Raw genomic sequence first — 22,569 nt, forward strand, 5'->3', positions numbered from 1 at the left:
GATGTCAGAGACGCAGGTTTGATTCCTGAGTCAGGAAGATCCATGGAGAAGGAAATGGCAGCCCACTCCAGTACTCTTCCTGGAGAATTCCATGGACAGAGGAACCTGGTGGGCTACTGTCCATGGGGTCACAGAGTCGGACAGGACTGAAGCAACTTAGCACACATGCTTAGAGACATTTTTGGTTGTCATGACTTGGTAGCAGGGCGCCAGAGGAGGCTGTGCTCCTAACAGTTAATGGGAGGAGACCAGGGATGGTGCTGAACATCAAGGCGCAGAAGAGCTCCTATCCAGGGACTTCCCTAGTGGTCCAGTGGCTAAGACGCTGTGTTTCCCATCCAGGGGCCTGAGTTCAGTCCCTGATCGGGGAACTAGATCCCACATACCACAACTGAGAGTTCATATGCCGCAGCTAAGACCTGGCACAGCTAATAAACAAATAAAAATAAGTATTAAAAGACTTATCCAGCTCACAATACCAGTAGTACAGCTGAGAAAGCCTGAGTTCGAATATCATTCATATTAGTGTTTCCCTCTAGGGAGGGGGAAAGCCACTGATGCTGGGGAGTGACCCACAATTATATTTGTGTTTCAGAGGTCACTTTGGCTGCAGTAGGGCAGTGGATGTGAAGGGGACATGAATGGACAGGGGAGCCCAATTAGCTTCTGGAGCAGTTCAGGCAGGTGCTGTGTCTGTTTGGTTTCCAGTAGGTTCCTGTGGCCTCCAGAGAGGTCCACATCCAGCCTGGCTGGAGTGCGGCCTTCCCAGCCCAGCCCTGGTCTTTCTTTCCAGCATTCCTGCCAGCCATTCCTGTGGCCTGCTTTAGAAATCATTTCACTGGCATCTCGTCTCTGTGTGTGTTTTGTTTGTGGTATCCTTCATTGTGCAGAAGTCTTTGATTCTGATGTTATCAAATCCATCAGTTTTTCACCTTATTGTTGATGTTTTAAGAAGTTCTTTCCCCAACCGCAGGACCACACGGATAGTCTTCTACAGTTTCTTACATGAAGTCTTTATCTATTCAGAGTTCCCCTCTATATGTAAAAGCTAGGTTCCAGCTTTTTCTCCTGGTATCTCCTACTAAATGTCTTCAGTAAACACCCTTATTTTCTGGTGTCCTCTGATTAGGGCTGTGTTTCTATACTTCCTGTTATTTTCATGTACCTGTAGGTTTGTTCCTGAGCCAGAACCATAGAGTTGTTTGTGTGTTTTTAATTATTGTGCCTTTGTTGTAGTTTTAAAATCTCGTAAGATGAGTATCCCTCATGGCTCTTCTTTATCAAGGTAACTTGGCCACTGATGGATCTTTATTTTTCAGTATAAATGTTAGAATGGTTGTTGAGTTTCTAAATACGTATATGTACGTATATGAAGGTGTGTTCAATGAGAGTTTTCCAGAAATGTTCAAATTTATGTTTGTAGTTCATAATATTTCGTTATTTTATAATGTTTGTGATCTGTATTTACTCTTTTTCATTTTATTTGCATTTTGACTTTGTTTTTGTTAGGTTTGTATGTTTGATTAATTTTTTTCATAGAGCCAGCTTTTGGTTTGTTAATATTCTCTTTCATTCTGTTTCACTGACTTTTCACCTCTGTCTCTACTCCTTTCTTGTGTCTGAGAACATGGACAATAAGTGTTTTTTTCGGGGCCATGGGGTTAAGAAGGGATGGAATCCCCTCTCCCAGTGCGCTCCTGCCCTCTGGCTCCTGGCCCATGGCTGAGAACTGGATTATGTCTCCTGCCCTCTGGCTCCTGGCCCATGGCTGAGAACTGGATTATGTCTCCTGCCCTCTGGCTCCTGGCCCATGGCTGAGAACTGGATTATGTCTCTAGCTGGAGGGAGGAGAATTCACCTGCAGGACTTCCTCATTTTCCTCTTATGTTGCCTAGCAGAGTGCTCTCTCTAGAGTAGATTCTCAGTGATTGCTTTGGTTTGATTTTAGGATGAGAATAAAGAATATTGAAAAGGATTAATATAGTCAGCTCATTTCACTGATTTTAACCCATGCTTAATAGTTAATGCAGTTAAAACAACCAGATTTAAGCACATTCTTAGCAATTGTGGCATGGTGGTTTGCAAGGGCTAATGCAGGCTGAAGAATTCCATGTGACAGAGAAGATGTCCTGTTACCCAGTGCATTTAATGACTCTCTCTATAACATGCGTTTCTGATTGTGACAGGGGAAACACTTAAGGAGCAGGGAGTGACCCACAATGTGAAAGCTATGGTTCTGGAACTAAAACAGTCTGAAGAAGACGTGAGAAAAACCTTCCAGGTTGAAGAAGAAAAGCAAAATGAAGCCAAACTAGAAGAAAAAAGAATTCAGAGGACTAAGAGAGGACTGGAGATCCTTGCGGAGAGAGGTACACAGAGCTTCAGACTTTTCTGCTCAAGTCCTCAAAGGGGGCGGTGAGAATGGGCTGGGCTCGGGTGTGGAGAGTTGGGGGTATCACATTTTTCATTGGCCTTTCTTGCCCAACAGTCTCACATATTTTATGTCCCCATCACTGCTTTTTAACCTTGAACTAATGGAGTTCCTCTTGGGTTTTTGCAGCTGAGATGGTGGTGGATCCGGAAGCCACACCATACTTAGACATAGCTAACCAGACAGGCAGATCAATCAGAATCCCTCCATCAGAGAGAAAGGTAAGTTCTGTAAGAAACGTGTGGCTTGCTCTTTGATTTGCTGTCAGAACAGAAGTGGATTCTACTTATTTTGTCTTGGAATGTTACATAAAGGCCTAGGAACAGCCTTCTGTCTCCAGTTGATAAACGGAGAATGTAACCTACAATGAGCATCTCCTCCGGCTGGCCCGCCTGGAGAGTTCAGTGCAGAATGGCAGGGCCTCCCTGTCCTGGAGCAGTGGCTTCCTGTGGCAGTGCTTGTCTCGGTGTAGTTTACTTTCCTCGAGGCCACATGCCCTAGTGGATGGATCAGAATGGGGGCCAAGAAAAGCTGACAGTTGGTTCTTCCGCCTCTTCCCTCTGGCCCTGCAGCCCCGCTCTCTAATTGGAGTAAGGGGACATGGCTTTACCTTTGAGCGTATCCAAGGGGGTCTTTCTAGCCGCATCTGCAACTTGGCCCTTGAGATCAGTCTCTGAGCTGGAATCCAGTAGCTTCTTACATGAAAAGCTTTAGTGGCCGTGGGTCATGTTGATTTTAATTTTTCGATCTTTAAAGGACATTTTTGAGTAGGTTTCACTATATGGGTTACATTGTTTAAAGTTAAATTTTAATAAGAGAACTTTGTAACTCTCACTGAGTTCATTTTTTTATGGTAATTATTTTCTCACTGCAAGTATTATATCCTCATATTAAATGATAATATTTAGATCTTTGTGGAAAACCTTTACAATATTTATATAAGAATTCAAATCTAAAAATATTAATGAATTTTAAGGAAATTTGGATCGTCTTACAAAAATTGTTTCAGAAATGCTACAGTTGACAGATTCTTCAGAGAAAAACCCAATTAAGAATAGGAGGTGAAATGAATGAATGAATGTTCTTTCTAAAAAGGATACAGTCATTACTGGCTTTTTAAAAATATGTTTAGTCTTATGGATACTAGAAATAGACCCAGATCAGCAGATACTAAAATAAATTGATAGAAACAAAGGGACAGGCACATTAAATGTCCCTCAAAGGGACAGACTCACTAAATGGAATTCTTGTTTCAGTGTTTAAATGAGATGAAGCTTTAATTCTGTTTTCCTTAATTTTGACTTTTAGATTCAGTTGTGGTCTTGGTTTTTTTTTGTTTGTTTGTTTTCATGTTCTTTGATTTGTTTAGACTTAATATGCTTTTAATATAATTTGTTTTATTATAGTTTAAAGTGATGTTTTTTTAAATCCTTATTTTTCCCTAGGCCCTTATGTTAGCTATGGGATATCATGAGAAGGGCAGAGCTTTCCTGAAAAGAAAAGAATATGGAATAGCCTTGCCATGTCTGTTGGACGCTGACAAATATTTCTGGTAGGCACTTTTGTCCTTGGTGGATGCCAATTTGGAGGAGGGTGGCAGTTAGGCACAGCACCTTCCCCACCCCTGTGCACCCCAGACTTCAGGCTTCCCCCAAGATGGTCAGTGTGAAAGAATAGTTACAATGTAGACTGGCTGGTGAACTCTTTCTCCCCATTGTATTTCTAATTGATCGCTAAAGAATTTTATAAACTTAGGTACTAATTTTTTTTACAACAAGCATGTAGGATTTCATGTCTGTTTCTTATTATGCGTTGCCCGCCTGAGCTACAGCTGACTCTACAGTCCCCGTCAGCTTTTCGCCTGATCGTTTTGGTATTCACGTTTCTGATCATTCTCCAAATCCGTTGTTTCATAGGGGCTCAAAACAATGATAGCTCATTATTCCTTCTGTGTGTATTGCTGGAATTCATTTGAAAAATACTTTTCCTCATCAGTCGCTGGGTTCTCCTGAGGTACAGTTTGTACAGAAAGACAGAACAAAATGCTTGGTTTCTCCTTATTTTCTTGTTTTCAGAATAAATGAGTGCTTCCCTAGCATCTTCTAAAGATGACGTCAGTGGTGTCATCCCCTGCCTTTTTTTTTTTTTTTTTTTAGTGTCAGTCTGAGCTCATGGATTTTAACACATTAGATTCGTTTCAAACCTCAGTGCTTATGGTGGCTGTCTTCAGTGGGCAGGTGGTGCTGCAGCCCTTTGCCCTGATGCGGTGGTCTTTGTACTCTGCTGTCTGTTGTCCAAAGCTGGTCTAGACTCACCCTGGCTATTTCCTGCCCCAGCACTTTCTCTGGTGCCTTTTAATGGGAAATGATACTGAGACACTATGATCCAGGCAGATGGAACATTTGAGAGAGAGACTTGATGCTTGCAGTGGTCGAAAGGTAATGGCTTTAGTGTTATTTTATTTTCCATTTTGAGAAATTCCCCATACATACAGCATACTTCAAGAAGATGAATGTTGGTGTTTCTAGTTTGCCAGCTGTGCGAGTGGCACTTTGCATTTAACCAGCTTAAATGTAGGCAGAAAGGGGGATTTTTTTTTTTTATTTCCTAAAATATTTGGGAGGCAAGGGAGTAACCAGAATGGGGGCTTGGTGCCTCTGCCGTTTTCTTCTCCTGCCTCTTTGTCTCTGCTTTTATCTGAGTGTCAGCATTATTCTCTTCTGGTACAGGCAGTGTAGGCTGTAAGTTAGTCATTAAATTCAGATACATTTTTTATTTCCTTCCACAGTCGTTTCTAACTTTCTGTTATGGAAAATCTCAAACATATATAATATTGGTGATTAATATAATGAATTCCCACAGACTTTTCATTCATCTTCAGCAGTTATCAAGACAGGGTTGATCTTGATGTGTCTAACCCTTGAAATCATTTTCAGGTCTCAGGGAACCCTTGAAAAACAATAATAACTCTCTCTTCAGTTCATAGTCCATTCACATGTTCAGTGAGTAATAGATACAATAATCCAATAATAATTATCAGCGCCTTTTTAGGTAGAAAATGCTATTTTCTGGGGAACCTGTTTACTCAGGCCAGCTCAGCAGCATACTTCCTATGCAGGTCCCCTCTCTCCGTCAGAGGTCTACTCTCAACCGAGGCAGCGTGGAGATGGAAGAGGCGTCCCTGCCTCCTTCCCCCCGTGACATCTTCCTGCCTTCTCCGAGTAGCTCGAGTTCTCTCCCAGCTCTCTGTTGCACATCTTGGGGTGTGGTGCGTAGCGGGCCTGAGAGCAGCTTCTCTCCCATTTTCAACTAGAAAGGGGAGTTCTGCTCTTGGCCAGGGTGGAGTGACAGGGACTGGGTTTCCTCTCCCCTGCCTCAACTGAAACAGGGGACAAACTGTATACAAACAGTGGTTTTCTGGCAATGCAGGACAGTGGTCCCTGAGGTGGGGAAACAAACGCAGGGGAGCCTGTGGATTGTTTTAGCTCACTGCCTACCGTTCCAAGACCTCAGCGTGGGGAGGAGAAACCCAGGCAGGGCCTCCCGGTCTCCCCCGAGTGCACGAGCTGGAGCTCAGGGAGGAGGGAGCTGCCTGAGGGACAGCATGGTGAGTGCAGAGGGCACCCCGGGGTTCTGCCGGGTGACGTCAGCACACACCTGTGAGGGGACCCTGTCTCCCCACAGAGAATTCAGTGGGGCGTGGCAGCAGGGGGAGGACTCGTTTCGCCCTCCAGACTGCTCTGGTCCCGCCTAACAAGGCATCACACCACCACCTTAGATGACGTTTTAACTGCATCCCAAGCAACGATTAATGGTACTTACTAGCTCATACAGTAAAGCATTTGCCTGCAATGCAGGAGACCTGGGTTTGATCCCTGGGTCGGGACGATCCCCTGGAAAAGGAAATGGCAACCCACTCCAGTATTCTTGCCTAGAGAATTCCATGGAGAGATGAGCCTGGTGGGCTATAGTCCATGGGGTCACAAAGGTCAGACATGACTGAGCAACTAACACACACACACTGAACCCAAGCACAAGAAATACAAAAAAACCTGCACACAATCCGGTTCCTTGCTGCTAGTAACAAAACTATAAATGACTTTTTAGCCAACTTTCCTTTTTTAAAAAGAGCAGATACTAAGCTACCCCGGTGGCTCATATGGTAAAGAATCCACCTGCAATGCCGAAGACCCAGGTCCAATCCCTGGGTCAGGAAGATACCCTGGAGAAGGGCGTGGCTACCCACTCCAGTATTCTTGCTTGGGGAGTATTCTAGCCTGGGGAATCCCATGGACAGAGGAGCCTGGTGGCATACGGTCCATGGGGTCACAAAGAGTTAGACATGACTGAGCGACTAACATTTTTACTTTCAAGCTTTAACTTACCTTTTTTTAAATTAATATCTTCATGTAAAAATGTGAAACTTTTAAGGCAAATATAGTAGATTACTATTAAATAACTGACTTAAGCCTATATGTGATTTCATTTTTCTAAAGCAAGGCTCAGTATATTTTATTTAAATCAGTGTTATACATTGATTTTAATGTTTTTAACATGAAAATTTATTGGCTATCAACTATTAAGGCTACTAAAGCAAAATCAATAAAACATACTCTAAGACATAATTTTACACCAAGGCACTACATTTCTTAGTGACATGATCAAGTTCAAATGTAGTCCTAACAATTTCAAATTATATAAGGTGATACCATCTCTTTTACAATAAGGCTGCTATGTGAATAAAGCATGTTATGTTTTTAAAACTGAAAGAATGAAGTGACCTCCTTCGCACGAGTCCTGCGCCTGTGTTTGGTTTTGGCTGCACACACACTCTGTCCTGGGTCAGACTTGCATGGGCGATTTTATTTTTAACTGAAAGGAGAGAGGCACTTTCTGTCCTTGCTCTTGACGCGTGTTAGACATGAGTGAGCCTCTTCACACGGGTGGGACTTTGAAAGCCGTGCTAAATGCCGGCTGCTTTCCTGAGGACAGCGGGGTGGGCTCTCCCAGAAACGCAAGGTGTCTACAGGGAGATCAGTCAGTCTCGCCTGGAGTGGAAGGTTAGACCACTCAGGGCCCATGAACTTCTTCCTCTCCCCTCAATGTCAAGTTCTCAGGTAAAGCAGAGACTCGAAGAAGGTGCCCCTCACCAGGTCAGACAGCTGTGTGTGTGCGCGCGCGCGTGTAAAAGATGGTGTGTATGTTACAGAACATTCGCAAAGATGAAATGATCCAGCAAAGCAACCACAAGTAAATAGGAAAACCCTGCCCTGAGCGGTTATTCTTATGCCCTAGTGGATTATCCAGTGTGGACCCTGGCATGTAAGCATTCCACTTGGGAGACTTCTGCTTTTTTTTTTAAGTTTAGATGACAGAGCACTTTTGTTTTTTACTTTTCCCAAGCAGATTTTGATGGGCAAGATGTGGAACAGTCTGACTTTTAGTAGGACTCTCAACAGAAACAGAGGCGATCTCTACAGTTCGTGGATGTGTAGTGCGTGGTTCCATATGTTTTACTTTCTTGCCGAAGGGGGTTCAAACTTGAGATCTAGATTTCCATTATGAGTTTCTAACATAGTCCCAGTCGGAAGTCAGATAGTCTCAAAGTCTGTCTGTGTCAGCCCTCCGTCACCTTGTCGGTCTGCTCCCTTTGTATCTGGGTTCAGCATTGGGCCCTGAGATCAGCTGGGCATTCAGAGCCTGGCATTTTTCTGGACTGCTTTTCTCCCACCTTAATGTGACCGGACATGAGTGCCTTTGCCAGTCTTCATCAGTTGAGGCATTCATAGTAAGGGGGGATTTTTTTTTTTTTTTTTTGGTGTGCTTTTTAAAGCCTTGATTCTCACTTTGGCTGTATATTAGAATCACTTAGGGGGATTTGGGCTTCCCTGAGGGCTCAGTGGTAAAGAACCCAGTTGCCAACACAGGAGACAAGAGGTGCAAGTTCAGTCTCTGGCTCAGGAAGATCCCCTGGAGAAAGGGATGGCAACCCATTCCAGTATTCTTGCCTGGGAAATCCCATGGACAGAGGAGCCTGGTGGGCTACAGTCCAGGGGGCCGCAAAGAGTCGGACACAACTGAGCAACCAAACGACAACAGGAGGAGGATTTCAGAAATAGAGCCTCCAGGCCCTACCTCCAGAGGCTCTGTCACAGGTGACCTGGTGGGGCCCCACAGATGGAAAAGACAAAACCTCCTCCCGTCCTGTCACAGGTGACCTGGTGGGGCCCCACAGATGGAAAAGACAAAACCTCCTCCCGTCCTGTCACAGGTGACCTGGTGGGGCCCCACAGATGGAAAAGACAAAACCTCCTCCCGTCCTGGCAGTTCTAATTTGCAGTCAGAGTTGGAAACCACGGCTTTAAAGCATGGTCTCCCCATGTTTGCTGAGGGGTACTGACCCAGTGGCCCTTATTTCCGCTTCCCGCCAGGCCTCTTTCCCCACATAGCAAGGGTGTGTGTGTCCGTCTGTCCTCTTCCCCTCACAAGGCAGATGGTGTTGAGCTTCTGTTTCTGAACCCTCACCGCTTTCTTTCCTCATTGGAAGAATTCAGATTGTACGTAGAGTTCCCTTCACACACATTGGGATCTCTGTCTTAGTCTTTGGAAATATACCAACAACTGGAGGAAAAAAAAATATCAGTAATTCACAAAAAAGGGTTTGTAAAGCTACTTGCAACCAGAGGAAAAAAATATCAGTAATTCACAAAAAAGGGTTTGTTGAGCTGCTGGTCAGTGATGCCATGTCCTGTCTCCTGGCAGTGAGTGCTGCAGAGAGCTGCTGGACACGGTGGACAACTATGCGGTGCTCCAGCTGGACATAGTGTGGTGCTACTTCCGCCTGGGCCAGCTCGAGTGCCTGGACGATGCCGAGAAGAAGCTGAAGCTGGCCCAGGAGTGCTTTAGAAAGTGTTACGGGGAAAATCACCAGAGACTGCTCCACATAAAAGTACGTTGCTGTAACTCGTTTTAGGTATTACTGAGCCCTTTTCTAGAATTTGAGTTTATTCCTGCTAAAGTATTTCTACTGCCAAAGGTGATCAAGTGATAGTAGTTTGCAACGAACTCTTTTATTTTATTCTTGTATCATTTGGCCATGCCATGGGGCATGTGGGATCTTAATTCCCCAACCAGGATCCATCCCATGCCCTTTGCATTGGCAGCACAGTGTCCTAACCACTAGAACTCCAGGGAAGTCCCCTTAAGCTATATTTTAAGGGGATTGATAAACACTTTAAAAGTTAGCCTATGACTTTGGTCTCTGCAGCATTTAGCCCAGAAGTGACACAGTTTTCTAGTCACACAAGCCCATGGATCACCCTGACCGAGAGAGCTGGTGGCTGTATTAAGTAGAATTTTATGAAAGATTTAAATGAGAAAACAAACACTTTGAACAGGATCAGCTCACGTGAGTGAGTCACTGCTCCAGAGCTGGGCTTTACAGTAAATAGGACTTTTCTCAGTGATTTCCACGGGTCATCAGAATTCTGCTTGGGAATCACAGGGCAACACAAGATATTCCTGGTTGGGGATTTTGCACACTTCATCCTGCCCAGCGGGGCCCCTAGCCTGTGTGCCTGGAGACAGGGCTCTGTTTGGGACAGTGTGAGTGCCATTGTCCCCTGTGAGCTTTACTTTTGCCATCATCAACAGGGAAGATAGAAACAGTTTAGTAACGCCATTTTGCCTCTGTAGAGATGAAGGGAATTATAAATGTATTATAGTCCTGTAATGAGAAATTAGATAGTTTTATCCTTTTTTTCTCCCAATAATTGTAGGGAAATTGTGGAAAAGAGAAAGTCCTGTTTTTAAGACTTTACTTGCTTCAAGGCATCCGAAATTATCACAGTGGAAATGGTGAGGAGGCTTATGAATATCTCAACAAGGTAAGAAAAGAGGGCTCCAAAGTCGGAACCGCCTTCACCTACTTCGTGTTTTAGTAGTGTGTGACTCTTGAGGGACATGTGTCCCCCTCCGCTGCGCTCTCCTTCACGTACGCCGTGAACATATTTGTGTCTGTGAGTGCAGGCAGGATGCTGTAATGAGGGAACCTTACCGAGGCAGTGGCTTTTACTGGCTCCAAGTTTCCAGTCCTCGTCTGGCTGAGCGGGTTGCTGCTGGCGTGGCCACCAGGGTGGCTCCTGTCAGCACCTCTTCCGGCCAGCAGAGGGTGTAGGAGAGTCCAGGGCGAGCCTCCAGGGAGGCGACCCGGTCATTTCTGCTACGAGGCCATTGGCTGCACCCAGCTCCACTTCAGGGGACTTCATTATCAAAAGAAGAGGAGGGAATGGATCCCAGCCCCTCCCACCGTCCTTGGCCTGTTTTCTCATGTTACCCTGCGTGTAAGTCCCGTGAGCAGAGACGGCGTTGTCTGTTTACACTCGCAGTGGTTGACAATAGGTCACGTTTAGAGTTTTTATCTAAAGGGTACACCCAGTTTTCTTTAAGTGTTAGCTTTGTGTTCAGCTTTAATGTTGCTAATGGTTACACGATCCTTATATTTTTCTCTGTCCGTAGGCATGTCAACTCTTGAAAGAGCTATATATTGATCCATCCAAAGTTCACAGTCTGATGCAGTTGGGATTTAGTGCCCAGGAAGCTCGGCTTGGCCTGAGGGCGTGTGACGGGAATGTGGACCACGCGGCTGTCCACATCACCAACCGCAGAGAGGTACCGTAACGTGGTCTTGGCAGCACTTGGTGAGGCCTGTGCCTTTGAGTAGTTGTAGTCCCAAAGCGCCTTAGCTCTCGGATATGAAAGAATAGAGACAAGACAGTTCCATAGCAGGTATTATTAACAAGGAAATCTTTATCTCTTCAGCCTGGGAAGTCAGGAGAAAAATTTGTCTTTTTGCTTGCATCAGTTTTCAGACAGTACAGTTTCCTTCGTTTTACTCTTGCTGTGGTGGCAGATCGCTCATAAGTATAGTCTTAAAGACTACAGTCAAGCAGTCTTCTTTCTCTCTCTTTTTTTCGCATAGTGTATTTCTGGAAACCATTCTAAAGGGGGCTGTGTTTTCCATGGGGTCATTGTTACAGTTCAGGATGACATTCTTGCCTAGAAAAATGAGTCAAATCATATGAGCAATTAACAATATGTTATGAAAGCAAAGATTCAAAATTATAATCATTTAAAGCAGAAATAAGTACAGTTTTAAAAAAGAAACTTTAGGATTTGGGGAGTTGGAAGGATTTTTACTATGTCTAATATGCTGGTTTTACAGATGAGGAAAACAGGCTCAGGGGTGGACTTTTCTGGGGTCATGGGTCACGTCGTTGGCAAAACCTGAACTGAGGCTTCGGTTTTCCCCTGTACTTTGTAATTCCCATATGAGAAGAGCATTCTGAGTTTTTACAGAAGGTTCTGAAAAGCCAAGAGATAAAAAGTGGTAAAAGTTACCACTTCACTTCCTAACTTTTTATAAGAAGCAAAAACAAGTTGTTGTTGTTTTTTTAAATAGTGGTGTCATATCGGATGTGCATTTAATGAATTAAACTATAAGCCTTTGGAGAAAATAAAAACAACAGTGTAAATATATAACAGTTGACCTTGCTCACTCTTCCACCCATTGGCTGTGTAGTTAGGATGTTTTTGGGTGAAGGCAACAAAGGGTGCAGGAGAGGCGTGCTGGCCTGCTTAAATGTGAAGAGCCAGAGGCGGGCTGAGTTTCAGGTTAGTTTTAGGGGCGCTTCGCCCTGTCCTGAGTTCTGGTTTCTGTCTCTCCACCTCCTCCGTGTTAGCAGGGTCATTCCGTCACAGCAAGAGAGGCTCCCACGGCCCTCAGAGACCTCCTGAGCTGCTCGCTGATTGGCCGCCCTGGAGCCAGTCACCGTGGCCAAGGGCATGCCAAGACCTGAGTGGTTTGCACCTGTTTCCCTCACTTAGGCACGTCAGGGCCTCCCCTGGGAGCTGGTCAGCCTCCCACACCCTTGGGCATGCTAGGGTAGCTGGTGGGAAGAGTAGCTCCGAGGCCCATGGAATGTGAGCTCCAGTGAATCTGCCGTCCTCTCGGCTCCTGAAGCTCTGAGTTTGAGCATCTCACTGAGTTGAGGGTAATATGTGATGCCTACAAGTTTGACTTTCTTGTGTTTCGTGGCCCTGAATTCAGGCCAGCTTCTCATCTGACAAAAGCAACAGACTAATGAAACCGAGGTCACTTACAGCGCTGACATGTTAAGGGCTTGTGAGAGGCAGCGTGGCAGCCTTCCTAAGAGATGTGCACTCGTTTGCCTAGACGTAGCCGTGACTGGAGAAGGGAATGGCAAACCACTTCAGCATTCTTGCCTTGAGAACCCTATGAATAGTATGAAAAGGCAAAATGATGGGATACTGAAAGAGGAACTCCCCAGGTCAGTAGGTGCGCAATATGCTACTGGAGATCAGTGGAGAAATAACTCCAGAAAGAATGAAGGGATGGAGCCAAAGCAAAAACAATGCCCAGGTGTGGATGTGACTGGTGATAGAAGCAAGGTCCAATGCTGTAAAGAGCAATATTGCATAGGAACCTGGAATGTCAGGTCCATGAATCAAGGCAAATTGGACGTGGTCAAACAGGAGATGGCAAGAGTGAACGTCGACATTCTAGGAATCAGAGAACTAAAATGGACTGGAATGGGTGAATTTAACTCAGATGGCCATTATATCTACTACTGCGGGCAGGAATCCCTCAGAAGAAATGGAGTAGCCATCATGGTCAACAAAAGCATCCAAAATGCAGTACTTGGATGCAATCTCAAAAACGACAGAACGATCTCTGTTCGTTTCCAAGGCAAACCATTCAATATCACAGTTATCCAAGTCTATGCCCCAACCAGAAATGCTGAAGAAGCTGAAGTTGAACGGTTCTACCAAGACCTACAAGACCTTTTAGAACTGACATCCAAAAAAGATGTTCTTTTCATTATAGGGGACTGGAATGAAAAGTAGGAAGTCAAGAAACACCTGGAGTAAAAGGCAAATTTGGCCATGGAGTACGAAATGAAGCAGGGCAAAGGCTAATAGAGTTTTGCCAAGAGAACACACTGGTCATAGCAAACACCCTCTTCCAACAACACAAGAGAAGACTCTAACATGGACATCACCAGATGGTCAACACTGAAATCAGATTGATTATATTCTTTGCAGCCAAAGATGGAGAAGCTCTATACAGTCAGCAAAAACAAGACTGGGAGCTGACTGTGGCTCAGATCATGAACTCCTTATTGCCAAATTCAGACTTAAATTGAAGAAAGTAAGGAAAACCACTAGACCATTCAAGTATGACCTAAATCAAATCCCTTATGATTATACAGTGGAATTCAGAAATAGATTTAAGGGCCTAGATCTGATAGAGTGCCTGATGAACTATGGAATGAGGTTCGTGACATTGTACAGGAGACAGGGATCAAGACCATCCCCATGGAAAATAAATGCAAGAAAGCAAAATGGCTGTCTGAAGAGGCTTTACAGACAGCTGTGAAAAGAAGAGAAGCAAAAAGCAAAGGAGAAAAGGAAAGATACAAGCATCTGAATGCAGAGTTCCAAAGAATAGCAAGAAGAGATAAGAAAGCCTTCCTCAGCAATCAATGCGAAGAAATAGAGGAAAACAACAGAATGGGAAAGACTAGAGATCTCTTCAAGAAAATTAGAGATACCAAGGGAACATTTCATGCCAAGATGGGCTCGATAAAGGACAGAAATGGTCTGGACCTAACAGAAGCAGAAGATATTAGGAAGAGGTGGCAAGAATACACAGAAGAACTGTACAAAAAAGATCTTCACGACCCAGATAATCATGATGGTGTGATCACTCACCTAAAGCCAGACATCCTGGAATGTGGAATCAAGTGGGCCTTAGAAAGCATCACTATGAACAAAGCTAGTGGAGGTGATGGAATTCCAGTTGAGCTATTTCAAATCCTGAAATACGATGCTGTGAAAGTGCTGTACTCAATATGCCAGCAAATTTGGAAAACTCAGCAGTGGCCACAGGACTGGAAAAGGTCAGTTTTCATTCCAATCCCAAAGAAAGGAAATGTCAAAGAATGCTCAAACTATGGCACAATTGCACTCATTTGACACGCTAGTAAAGTAATGCTCAACATTCTCCAAGCCAGGCTTCAGCAATACGTGAACCGTGAACTCTAGATGTTCAAGCTGCTTTTAGAAAAGGCAGAGGAACCACAGATCAAATTGCCAACATCCACTGGATCATGGAAAAAGCAAGAGAGTTCCAGAAAAACATCTATTTCTGCTTTCTTGACTATGCCAAAGCCTTTGACTGTGTGGATCACAATAAACTGTGGGTAATTCTGAAAGAGATTGGAATACCAGACCACCTGACCTGCCTCTTGAGAAACCTATATGCAGGTCAGGAAGCAACAGTTAGAACTGGACATGGAACAACAGACTGGTTCCAAATAGGAAAAGGAGTACGTCAAGGCTATATATTGTCACCCTGCTTATTTAACATATGGAGAGTACATCATGAGAAACGTTGGGCTGGAAGAAGCACAAGCTGGAATCAAGATTGCCGGGAGAAATATCAATCACCTCAGATATGCAGGTGACACCACCCTTATAGCAGAGAGTGAAGAGGAACTAAAAAGCCTCTTGATGAAAGTGAAAGAGGAGAGTGAACAAGTTGGCTTAAAGCTCAACATTCAGAAAACTATGATCACGGCATCTGGTCCCATCACTTCATGGGAAATAGATGGGGAAACAGTGTCAGACTTTATTTTTGGGGGCTCCAAAATCACTGCAGATGGTGACTGTAGCCATGAAATTAAAAGACGCTTACTCCTTGGAAGGAAAGTTATGACCAACCTAGATAACATATTCAAAAGCAGAGACATTACTTTGCCAACAGAGGTCTGTCTAGTCAAGGCTATGGTTTTTCCTGTGGTCATGTATGGATGTGAGAGTTGGACTGTGAAGAAAGCTGAGCACTGAAGAATTGATGCTTTTGAACTGTGGTGTTGGAGAAGACTCTTGAGAGTCCCTTGGACTGCAAGGAGATCCAACCAGTCCATTCTGAAGGAGAGCAGTCCTGAGATTTCTTTGGGAGGAATGATGCTGAAGCTGAAACTCCAATACTTTGGCCACTTCATGCGAAGAGTTGACTCATTGGAAAAGACTCTGATGCTAGGAGGGATTGGGGGCAGGAGGAGAAGGGGACGACAGAGGATGAGATGGCTAGATAGCATCACCAACTCGATGGACATGAGTTTGAGTGAACTCTGGGAGTTGGTGATGGACAGGGAGGCCTGGCGTGCTGCAATTCATGGGGTCACAGAGAGTCGAACACGACTGAACTGAACTGTTACTGAGCGGGTCTCTTGTAACGTTTGACTTTACTGTGTCTCCGGGATATTGCAGTGCAATACTCATTGTCATTTCCTTGGTTTATTTCCCTAATCCTCGTGTAAGGAGGAATAGCCTGTATCTGTGTGGTTAAAAGAGAACTGACTTAGACATTTGTGACTAAGGGAAAAGTCTCCTTTGCGGCCCCAGCTTTGTGTCAGCTCTGAGACAGAAGAGGCCAGGGGCCCGTGTCTGCTGGCTGGCTGGCAGCATCTTCCTCTGCTTAAAGGGTCTTCATGCTTCTTAGCCTTTGAAATATAAATGGAAGAAGCTGGGATTGAAAGCAGAGGATGAAACAGGGTAAAGGCATTTAACACGGTGTGTGTGTGTGTGAATGCAAGTTGAAATGTGAGCGATAAGAATACTTCTGCTGGCCTGGGCGGGTTTTGTGGGGAAGCAGGAGAGGTCAGCTTGGAGGCGGAGCTGGAGTCTCGGAGCCGGGGCCGCCTGTTTGGGTTCGAGGGGGGCCACTGCGGGTTCTGAGTAGGTGCAGGAGCTGACAGGCCTATGTAGAAGGCCTTGGAGCGGGGAGATGGCCTGGGAGGCATTAGAGGATATGATGGGGGTGCGGACAGCGTCCAGGTGCAGTGGGGGCGCCGGTCTGCAGAGCTGAGGGCTGTCCTTGGCCCAGTTGTTCACAGGCAGGTTCTCCGGTGTTGTAAACAGGAGCATACAGGCGGGGGTGGTCTTCATCTCTGGAAACGTTTGGGGCAGTCACTCCTTCCTCCTGGTCCTGCTGCCAGCTGGGAATGCTTGGCCTGGGGCGAGGATTCCCTTTTCCTGAGCAGTGAAGCTGTGATCCTGCTCTGAGAATGAAGAAGGGACCCTTGTGCTTGGGCTGAGCCGTGGAGGTAGGAACAGATACATCAGAGGAGAAAAGGCTGTTTTCTCTGCCGTCCTCCCCACGTTGGGCCAAAGACCGACCCCGTCTAGAATGTACAAGAGGCCGTCCCCCAGCTCTGCGGCCAGTGATGACCTTGACTGGGTCACCCAGCTGTCTTGAGAGATTTCTGTCTTCTCATTGGCAAAATGATGAGGCTGGATTCAGTTAGTGGTTTTCGAACTCATTTTATTTTTTTTAAGCAGCAGAAATCCTTTTAAAATGACACTTGTGGGAATTCCCTGGCAGTCCACTGGTTAGAACTTTGCACTTTCACTGCCAATGCTGGGTTCAGTCCCTGGTTGAGGAGCTAAGATCCCACAAGCCCCATGTTTGGCCAAAAAAATAAATACATGCAAAAAAAAATTTTTTTTTAATACATGCATAAAAATAAAATGACACTTGTTTTCAAAACAAGCTCAGAATTCTCCTGATTAGGACTGAGGTGGGAAGAGGAGACGACACTGATCTACAAAATCACAGTCCCTAACTCGGTGACTTTGCTGTTTTCCTAAAGGAACTGGACCAAATAAAGAAGGAGGAAAGAGAGAAGAAAAGACGCCGCCTGGAGAACATTAACCATCTGAAAGGAATGGGCTACTCCCCACGAGCAGCCAGGCAGGCACTCCATCAGGCCAGCGGGAACCTGGAGGAGGCCCTGAAGGTAACCCTTGCCTCATACCTCCCAGAGCAGCCTGGCTCCCGGCCCGGGTGCTGTCTCCTCCACTTGCTCATCTGAGCGGCTCTCTGGTGCTTCTTGGCACTGTGGTCTGGCTGCTCTCCATTCCTGCTCTGGATCCCAGGGTCAGAGGTCTCGCTCTTGCACCCAGTAGCCGAGCCGGAATAGTGCGCCCCACCCAGCTGGGGGCGCATCCCCGATGCGGCAGGGCTCCCAGGGCGAGCACTCGGGTGAGGTTTCTGGTTGCAACAGAAGGAGCTTCACAGTAACATGGAAGAAGAGTAAGGTGGTTGAAGTTTCAGTGTAGTTTTTTTGACTTAAAATGTTTTATTTGAATATCTAATTTTATCATGTAGTCAGTAGTACATGTTGGCAACAGGGCCTTTTAAAGAAATCCTCAGCAGTGAGTCAGAAGCTCAGGGTCCAGATGAGTGGTATAACTCTGCTGCTGCTGCTGCTGCTAAGTCGCTTCAGTCGTGTCTGACTCTGACCCCATAGACGGCAGCCCATCAGGCTCCCAGTCCCTGGAATTCTCCAGGCAAGAACACTGGAGTGGGTTGCCATTTCCTTCTCCAGTGCATGAAATTGAAAAGTGAGAGTGAAGTCGCTCAGTCGTGTCCGACTCTTAGCGACCCCATGGACTGCAGCCCACCAGGCTCCTCCATCCATGGGATTCTCCAGGCGAGAGTACTGGAGTGGGCTGCCATTTCTTTCTCCAGTGTATGAAAGTGAAAAGTGAGAGTGAAGTCGCTCAGTTGTGTTCAACTCTGTGCGACCCCATGGACTGCAGCCCACCAGGCTCCCCGTCCCTGGAACTCTCCAGGCGAGAGTGCTGGAGAGGGCACCATTGTGCTCTGCCTGGGTCCATATCCTCCTGATTTGTGTTCATGGAGCAGACTGGTGCTTAATGAGGGCAGGCACTGTGCTGATTCTCAACAGGCGAAGCGGCGTGAAGCCCTCGCCTGCCCTTGGGGAGCCCATAGATGGGTGGAGAGCACAGTGGGGTCAGAGCAACCGTGTGGGACGCACAGCATCTTGGGGGAGCAGGACTGCAGGCTGGGTGGTGGGCCCGGCAGATGGAGGAGGAGTGGGGGAAGCTTGAAGCGCTGAAGCACTTTCATTTCTCTGACTTCTCAGAGAAGTAAAAAATATTCCGAATACGCGGAGTGACTGATCGGGCTCAAAGCTAGTTTTTAATTATACAGTCAGTTCAGTCCAGTTGCTCAGTCATGTCTGACTCTTTGGGATCCCATGGACTGCAGCACGCCAGGCCTCCCTGTCCATCACCCACTCCCAGAGCTTACTCATGTCCATCGAGTCGGTGATGGCATCCAACCATCTCATCCTCTCTCGTCCCCTTCTCCTGCCTTCAATCTTTCCCAGGATCAGGGTCTTTTCTTTTAATTACACAAATAGGACAAAAATACATTTGATGAATGTAGAACTATTTAGGTTAAAAGGGAAATTCCCCAAAAGAGCTTTATGAGGTTGAGAGTAAGTATCATGTGACAGAAATCCAGGTCTGAAGACCTCTGCTCTTCTCCATGACATTTTAAACCTAGAGCACATCACCTTCCAGAGAAAAATGACCTTAGCAGGCTACCCTGGACTGCTTTGATAGCTTTCTGTTTGTAGCTTTTTATGACCTTGTCATCCCTAAGGCTAAGCTCTAAGAAAACGTCTGTTTCTGTTTGGGATCCTCCTGCCCACTCAAACCCTTTCCTGCTTCCTCAGATGAGACCTTTTTGCCTGAATAATCTTGTCCATCCTTCAGACCTCGACTCAGTCGGGCCCCTTGGCAGGAGCCTTCTCTGAACAGGGGCCTCCTCCCCAGCCCCTGCCTGGTTGCCGGTCCCTTTTCTCTGCTCCCACAGCACCCTTGCCTCGTTCACCACACTTCCTGCACCTGTCTGTGCGTCCCACAGCTGTGTCTGCTGAGCACGTGACAGGTGCGTAGTCTGCGCCCGAGGGAGTGAGCAGACATTAGGGGTGAGCGAAGGGAATTATTCCTGTGTGTTTTCAGATTCTTCTCCGTAATCCTCAGATGTGGTGGTTAAATGATTCAGTTCCGGAAAGCAACAACCGTCAACAAAGTCCGTCTCAGGAAAAGATTGACCAAGTAAGTGAAAGTGCACCGCGCCCTCTCCGCAGGCACCGCCTCGTGTGGGCCTGGCTGGGGTGACATGGTTGGTGGCCCGGCAGGGCCGAGTCCTTGGCTCCCGGGGCTCCAGGTGTCACCAGGCCCGCCCCGGGGAAGCAGACCACAGCATTCCCTTCAGAGTAGGACACCCAGGAAGCAACATGAAGGTGTTCTTTGGACTGTCTCCTCTACTGTACACACGCCTCTTTGTGCATTGACCCATTTCTGACCGCCCATCTCCCTGCCTGTGACCTGCAAGGGTGTCACTGTGGTGACTGTCTGGTTTGGGCCCCCGTCCCATTAGCCTGCCGGCAACACTTAACCAACGAGCCTGGTCACTAGGCAGACGGACAGCACATCCTCTGGCTCGAGCTGGCTGCCTTTCCAAGGTGACTGCCCAACGCGGTTGGCCCAGGTCCCCCTCCTTCCTTCCCAAGCTGCCCCATGTGCACGTTAGCAGAGGAAGCCAGTGGTCCAGGCGTGCGGTGGGTTTTAAACTTCTCCCCCTGCACCCTCGCCACCAGGATTAGACTCCCCTGGCCCCGCGTGGGGGGCGGCCGTGGGGGCTGCGTCCACTCTGTGCGGTGGGCCCTCTGTACTCCCTGTTCCCCCAGCTGGTGTACATGGGCTTCGATGCCGTCGCGGCCAAGGCAGCCCTGAGGGTGTTCAGGGGTAACGTCCAGCTGGCGGCGCAGACCCTGGTACACAATGGAGGAAGACTCCCTCCCGACCTGCAGCTCTCGGCAGAAGACTCTTCGTCCACACCGTCTACATCCCCGTCCGACTCTGCAGGTGGGTCTGGGGTCTCGGAGCTCCAAGTGGGAGCTGGTGGGTGGAGGGGGTGCCTCGTCGAGGCCTGAGCAGGGGCTGAGCAGGGCGTCCCTAGACGCCCACCCCATGGGCCACTCGGCACTGTGGCCAGTGAAGGCAGAGCTGAGGACCAGCTCGGTCTCTCCGTGGACGCTCCTTTCTCTTTGTCTCCCTGAGCTCTCGATGCCCACGCTTCTTTACTGCAGGCACCTCTAGTGCCTCAACAGACGAAGACATGGAGACAGAGGCTGTCAATGAGGTCCTGGAAGACATCCCAGAACACGAAGAGGACTACCTTGACTCAACTCTGGAAGACGAAGAGATTATTATTGCAGAGTACTTATCCTATGTAGAGAACATAAAGTCAGCAGCAAAGAAAAACTAAGCGATGAACAGAAATAACTTTTAAGTTTCTGCTTATAAATATTCTATCGTTTTCAAGGTGTAATGCAGGTCTTCTTCTTCTTCCTTTTTACTGATTTTGCTGCAAAGTGCTGCTTCCTCGGGTGTAGGAGGGGTAGGCAGGGAAAAGGGATGTAGAGAGTGAGAGATGGGGGGGTGGGGCAGGGTGCCAGTCCCCAGAGGTGGCCTTTGGGAACTGAGCCGCCTCTGGCCTGACCTCGCTGTCACCCGCTGCCTTCAGGTTCTGCGGCCTGAGCGCCACCCTCCCTGCTCGTGTGGCTCCCGGGGAGGGCTGTGCGAAGAGTGGCTGGGGAGGGAGAGGTGGGCGTGTCTCCTGTCCTTCCCCTCGCCCTGCGCTCCTGCCCTCTGGAACCCAGTGCTCGGTCGTCTCCTCCTTCCCACAACGCAGCCCTGCCTCCTGCTTCACCCTCTGCTGCTTCCTGAATGTGTCCCTTAGAGCCTCAACTGTTCAAAGTGCTTTGGGAGCCTTTTAGAGACAAGGCGTCGCCTATAGCAGCCACACCAGACCGTGACAGAGGCCTTTCAGCCTGAGACAGCAGTGTTTTTTGTGCTTAGTTGAGTAGAAGTTCCCCAGTGGCTCAGACGGTAAAGAGTCTGCCTACAATGCAGGAGACCTAGGTTCCATCCCTGGGTCGGGAAAATCCCCTGGAGAAGGGCATGGCAACCCACTCCAGTATTCTTGCCCAGAGAATTCCAGAAACAGAGGAGCCTGGCAGGCTACATACAGTCCATGGGGTCACAGAGTTGGACACGACTGAGCGACTAACACTCAGCAAAGTAGGCACTTGAAATTCTGGGTGGAAATTCAGAATGTATATATATTCAGAATTCTTTACAGATACAAAATCTCTTATTAAACAGGAAAGTCTTAAATGCCAGCCAAGGCAACTTCCTTTTAATTAGCATTCTGAGATGCAGCGCTGCCATAGTAAATCCATTGCTGGCTGAGATGCCTATCAGAGATTTAAGATCTATTTTCTCCATGTCTTTGTGTGGGGGTTGGGTATAATACAGAAGACTCTTTCTAAAGGTATGTAGTTACTAGCCTCTTAATGGCTCAAGTAACTGTTCTGAGTTGACCATGCCTTCCTCTAAATGTGTTATTAAATGAAGACCCTCAGCAGCACCAGGACACAGCTGGGAGAAGCCTGTGTGGAAAGAAATGCGCGCCAGGTGTGTTCCCAAGACTTCCTGCCCCGTTGGAAGCTCCACGACTGAGGGCAGAGGGCACAGTTGCCGTTGAGGGGCTGGCTGAAGTGCTTCTGCTTTTTCAGAAATCATAGAGCTTGGACAGCAGGCTAGTGTAAACGGGTAGAAATCTTTCCTTGTCATTCTTTCAAAAGTGGATGGTACAGGCGAAAATAAAAGACGGAAGATACATTCCAAAATTGTCAGCCTACCTTTGCAATAAGTTACTCACATTGCCAAACTGTCTGAGTGATGACAATGTCCGGGTGGTGCAGAGCCTCGTTTAGGTTGGAGGTGTCAGCTTCCATTGACTTCCCATGAGGATCATCAGTGACTCTTACTAAAAGGTCAAGTGTACAGAGGCTCTGGGCCTCGGGAAGGGAGTCGGGGTGGTGGTGGGTGCTTCTTCACCTGATGGCTGAGGCCGTGAGGGGGTCCCAGCCTCATGTAAGACCAAGGCAGGCTTGGATTTGGGGCCTGGGTTGTAGCGTTTGGCTCACGAGGTGCTACTCTGGGTGTGGCCGGGTGTGGCTTCTCGTTTCCCCGGCTGCTGCCTACTGACCGTGGCAGAGGCTAGGGGAGCCAGGCCACACTGGCAGTTCTCACACTCCGCTTGGGTGTGAAGAGACACAGAGAAGCCCGTTCGGGGCTCAGGACAGTGCGGGTGTGCACTGTCC

The 22,569-nt window shown here is 47.2% G+C and overlaps 1 protein-coding gene across 6 annotated transcripts in view; it reads left to right on the plus strand.

Annotated features, from left to right (window-relative positions):
• NUB1 (negative regulator of ubiquitin like proteins 1) overlaps positions 1–22,092 on the plus strand; it is a 36,513-nt gene extending 14,421 nt beyond the window's left edge. For 2 of the 6 annotated variants that reach the window (XM_069587167.1, XM_069587169.1), the window contains exons 6-15: positions 2,187–2,369; positions 2,561–2,652; positions 3,877–3,983; positions 9,194–9,380; positions 10,210–10,317; positions 10,949–11,101; positions 17,170–17,316; positions 19,355–19,450; positions 20,086–20,263; positions 20,488–22,092. In XM_069587167.1, the coding sequence (XP_069443268.1) occupies positions 2,187–2,369; positions 2,561–2,652; positions 3,877–3,983; positions 9,194–9,380; positions 10,210–10,317; positions 10,949–11,101; positions 17,170–17,316; positions 19,355–19,450; positions 20,086–20,263; positions 20,488–20,666 (1,430 nt within the window). In that variant the 3' untranslated portion in view covers positions 20,667–22,092. Of the gene's footprint in view, positions 1–2,186; positions 2,370–2,560; positions 2,653–3,876; positions 3,984–9,193; positions 9,381–10,209; positions 10,318–10,948; positions 11,102–17,169; positions 17,317–19,354; positions 19,451–19,775; positions 20,264–20,487 lie in introns of all 6 variants that reach the window. The other 4 variants (XM_069587168.1, XM_069587170.1, XR_011256519.1 and 1 more) reach the window with 3 other exon arrangements.
• Positions 22,093–22,569: the final 477 nt, after the last annotated feature.

The sequence above is a fragment of the Ovis canadensis genome, chromosome 4 (assembly GCF_042477335.2).
Source record: "Ovis canadensis isolate MfBH-ARS-UI-01 breed Bighorn chromosome 4, ARS-UI_OviCan_v2, whole genome shotgun sequence".
Taxonomy (NCBI): domain Eukaryota; kingdom Metazoa; phylum Chordata; class Mammalia; order Artiodactyla; family Bovidae; genus Ovis; species Ovis canadensis.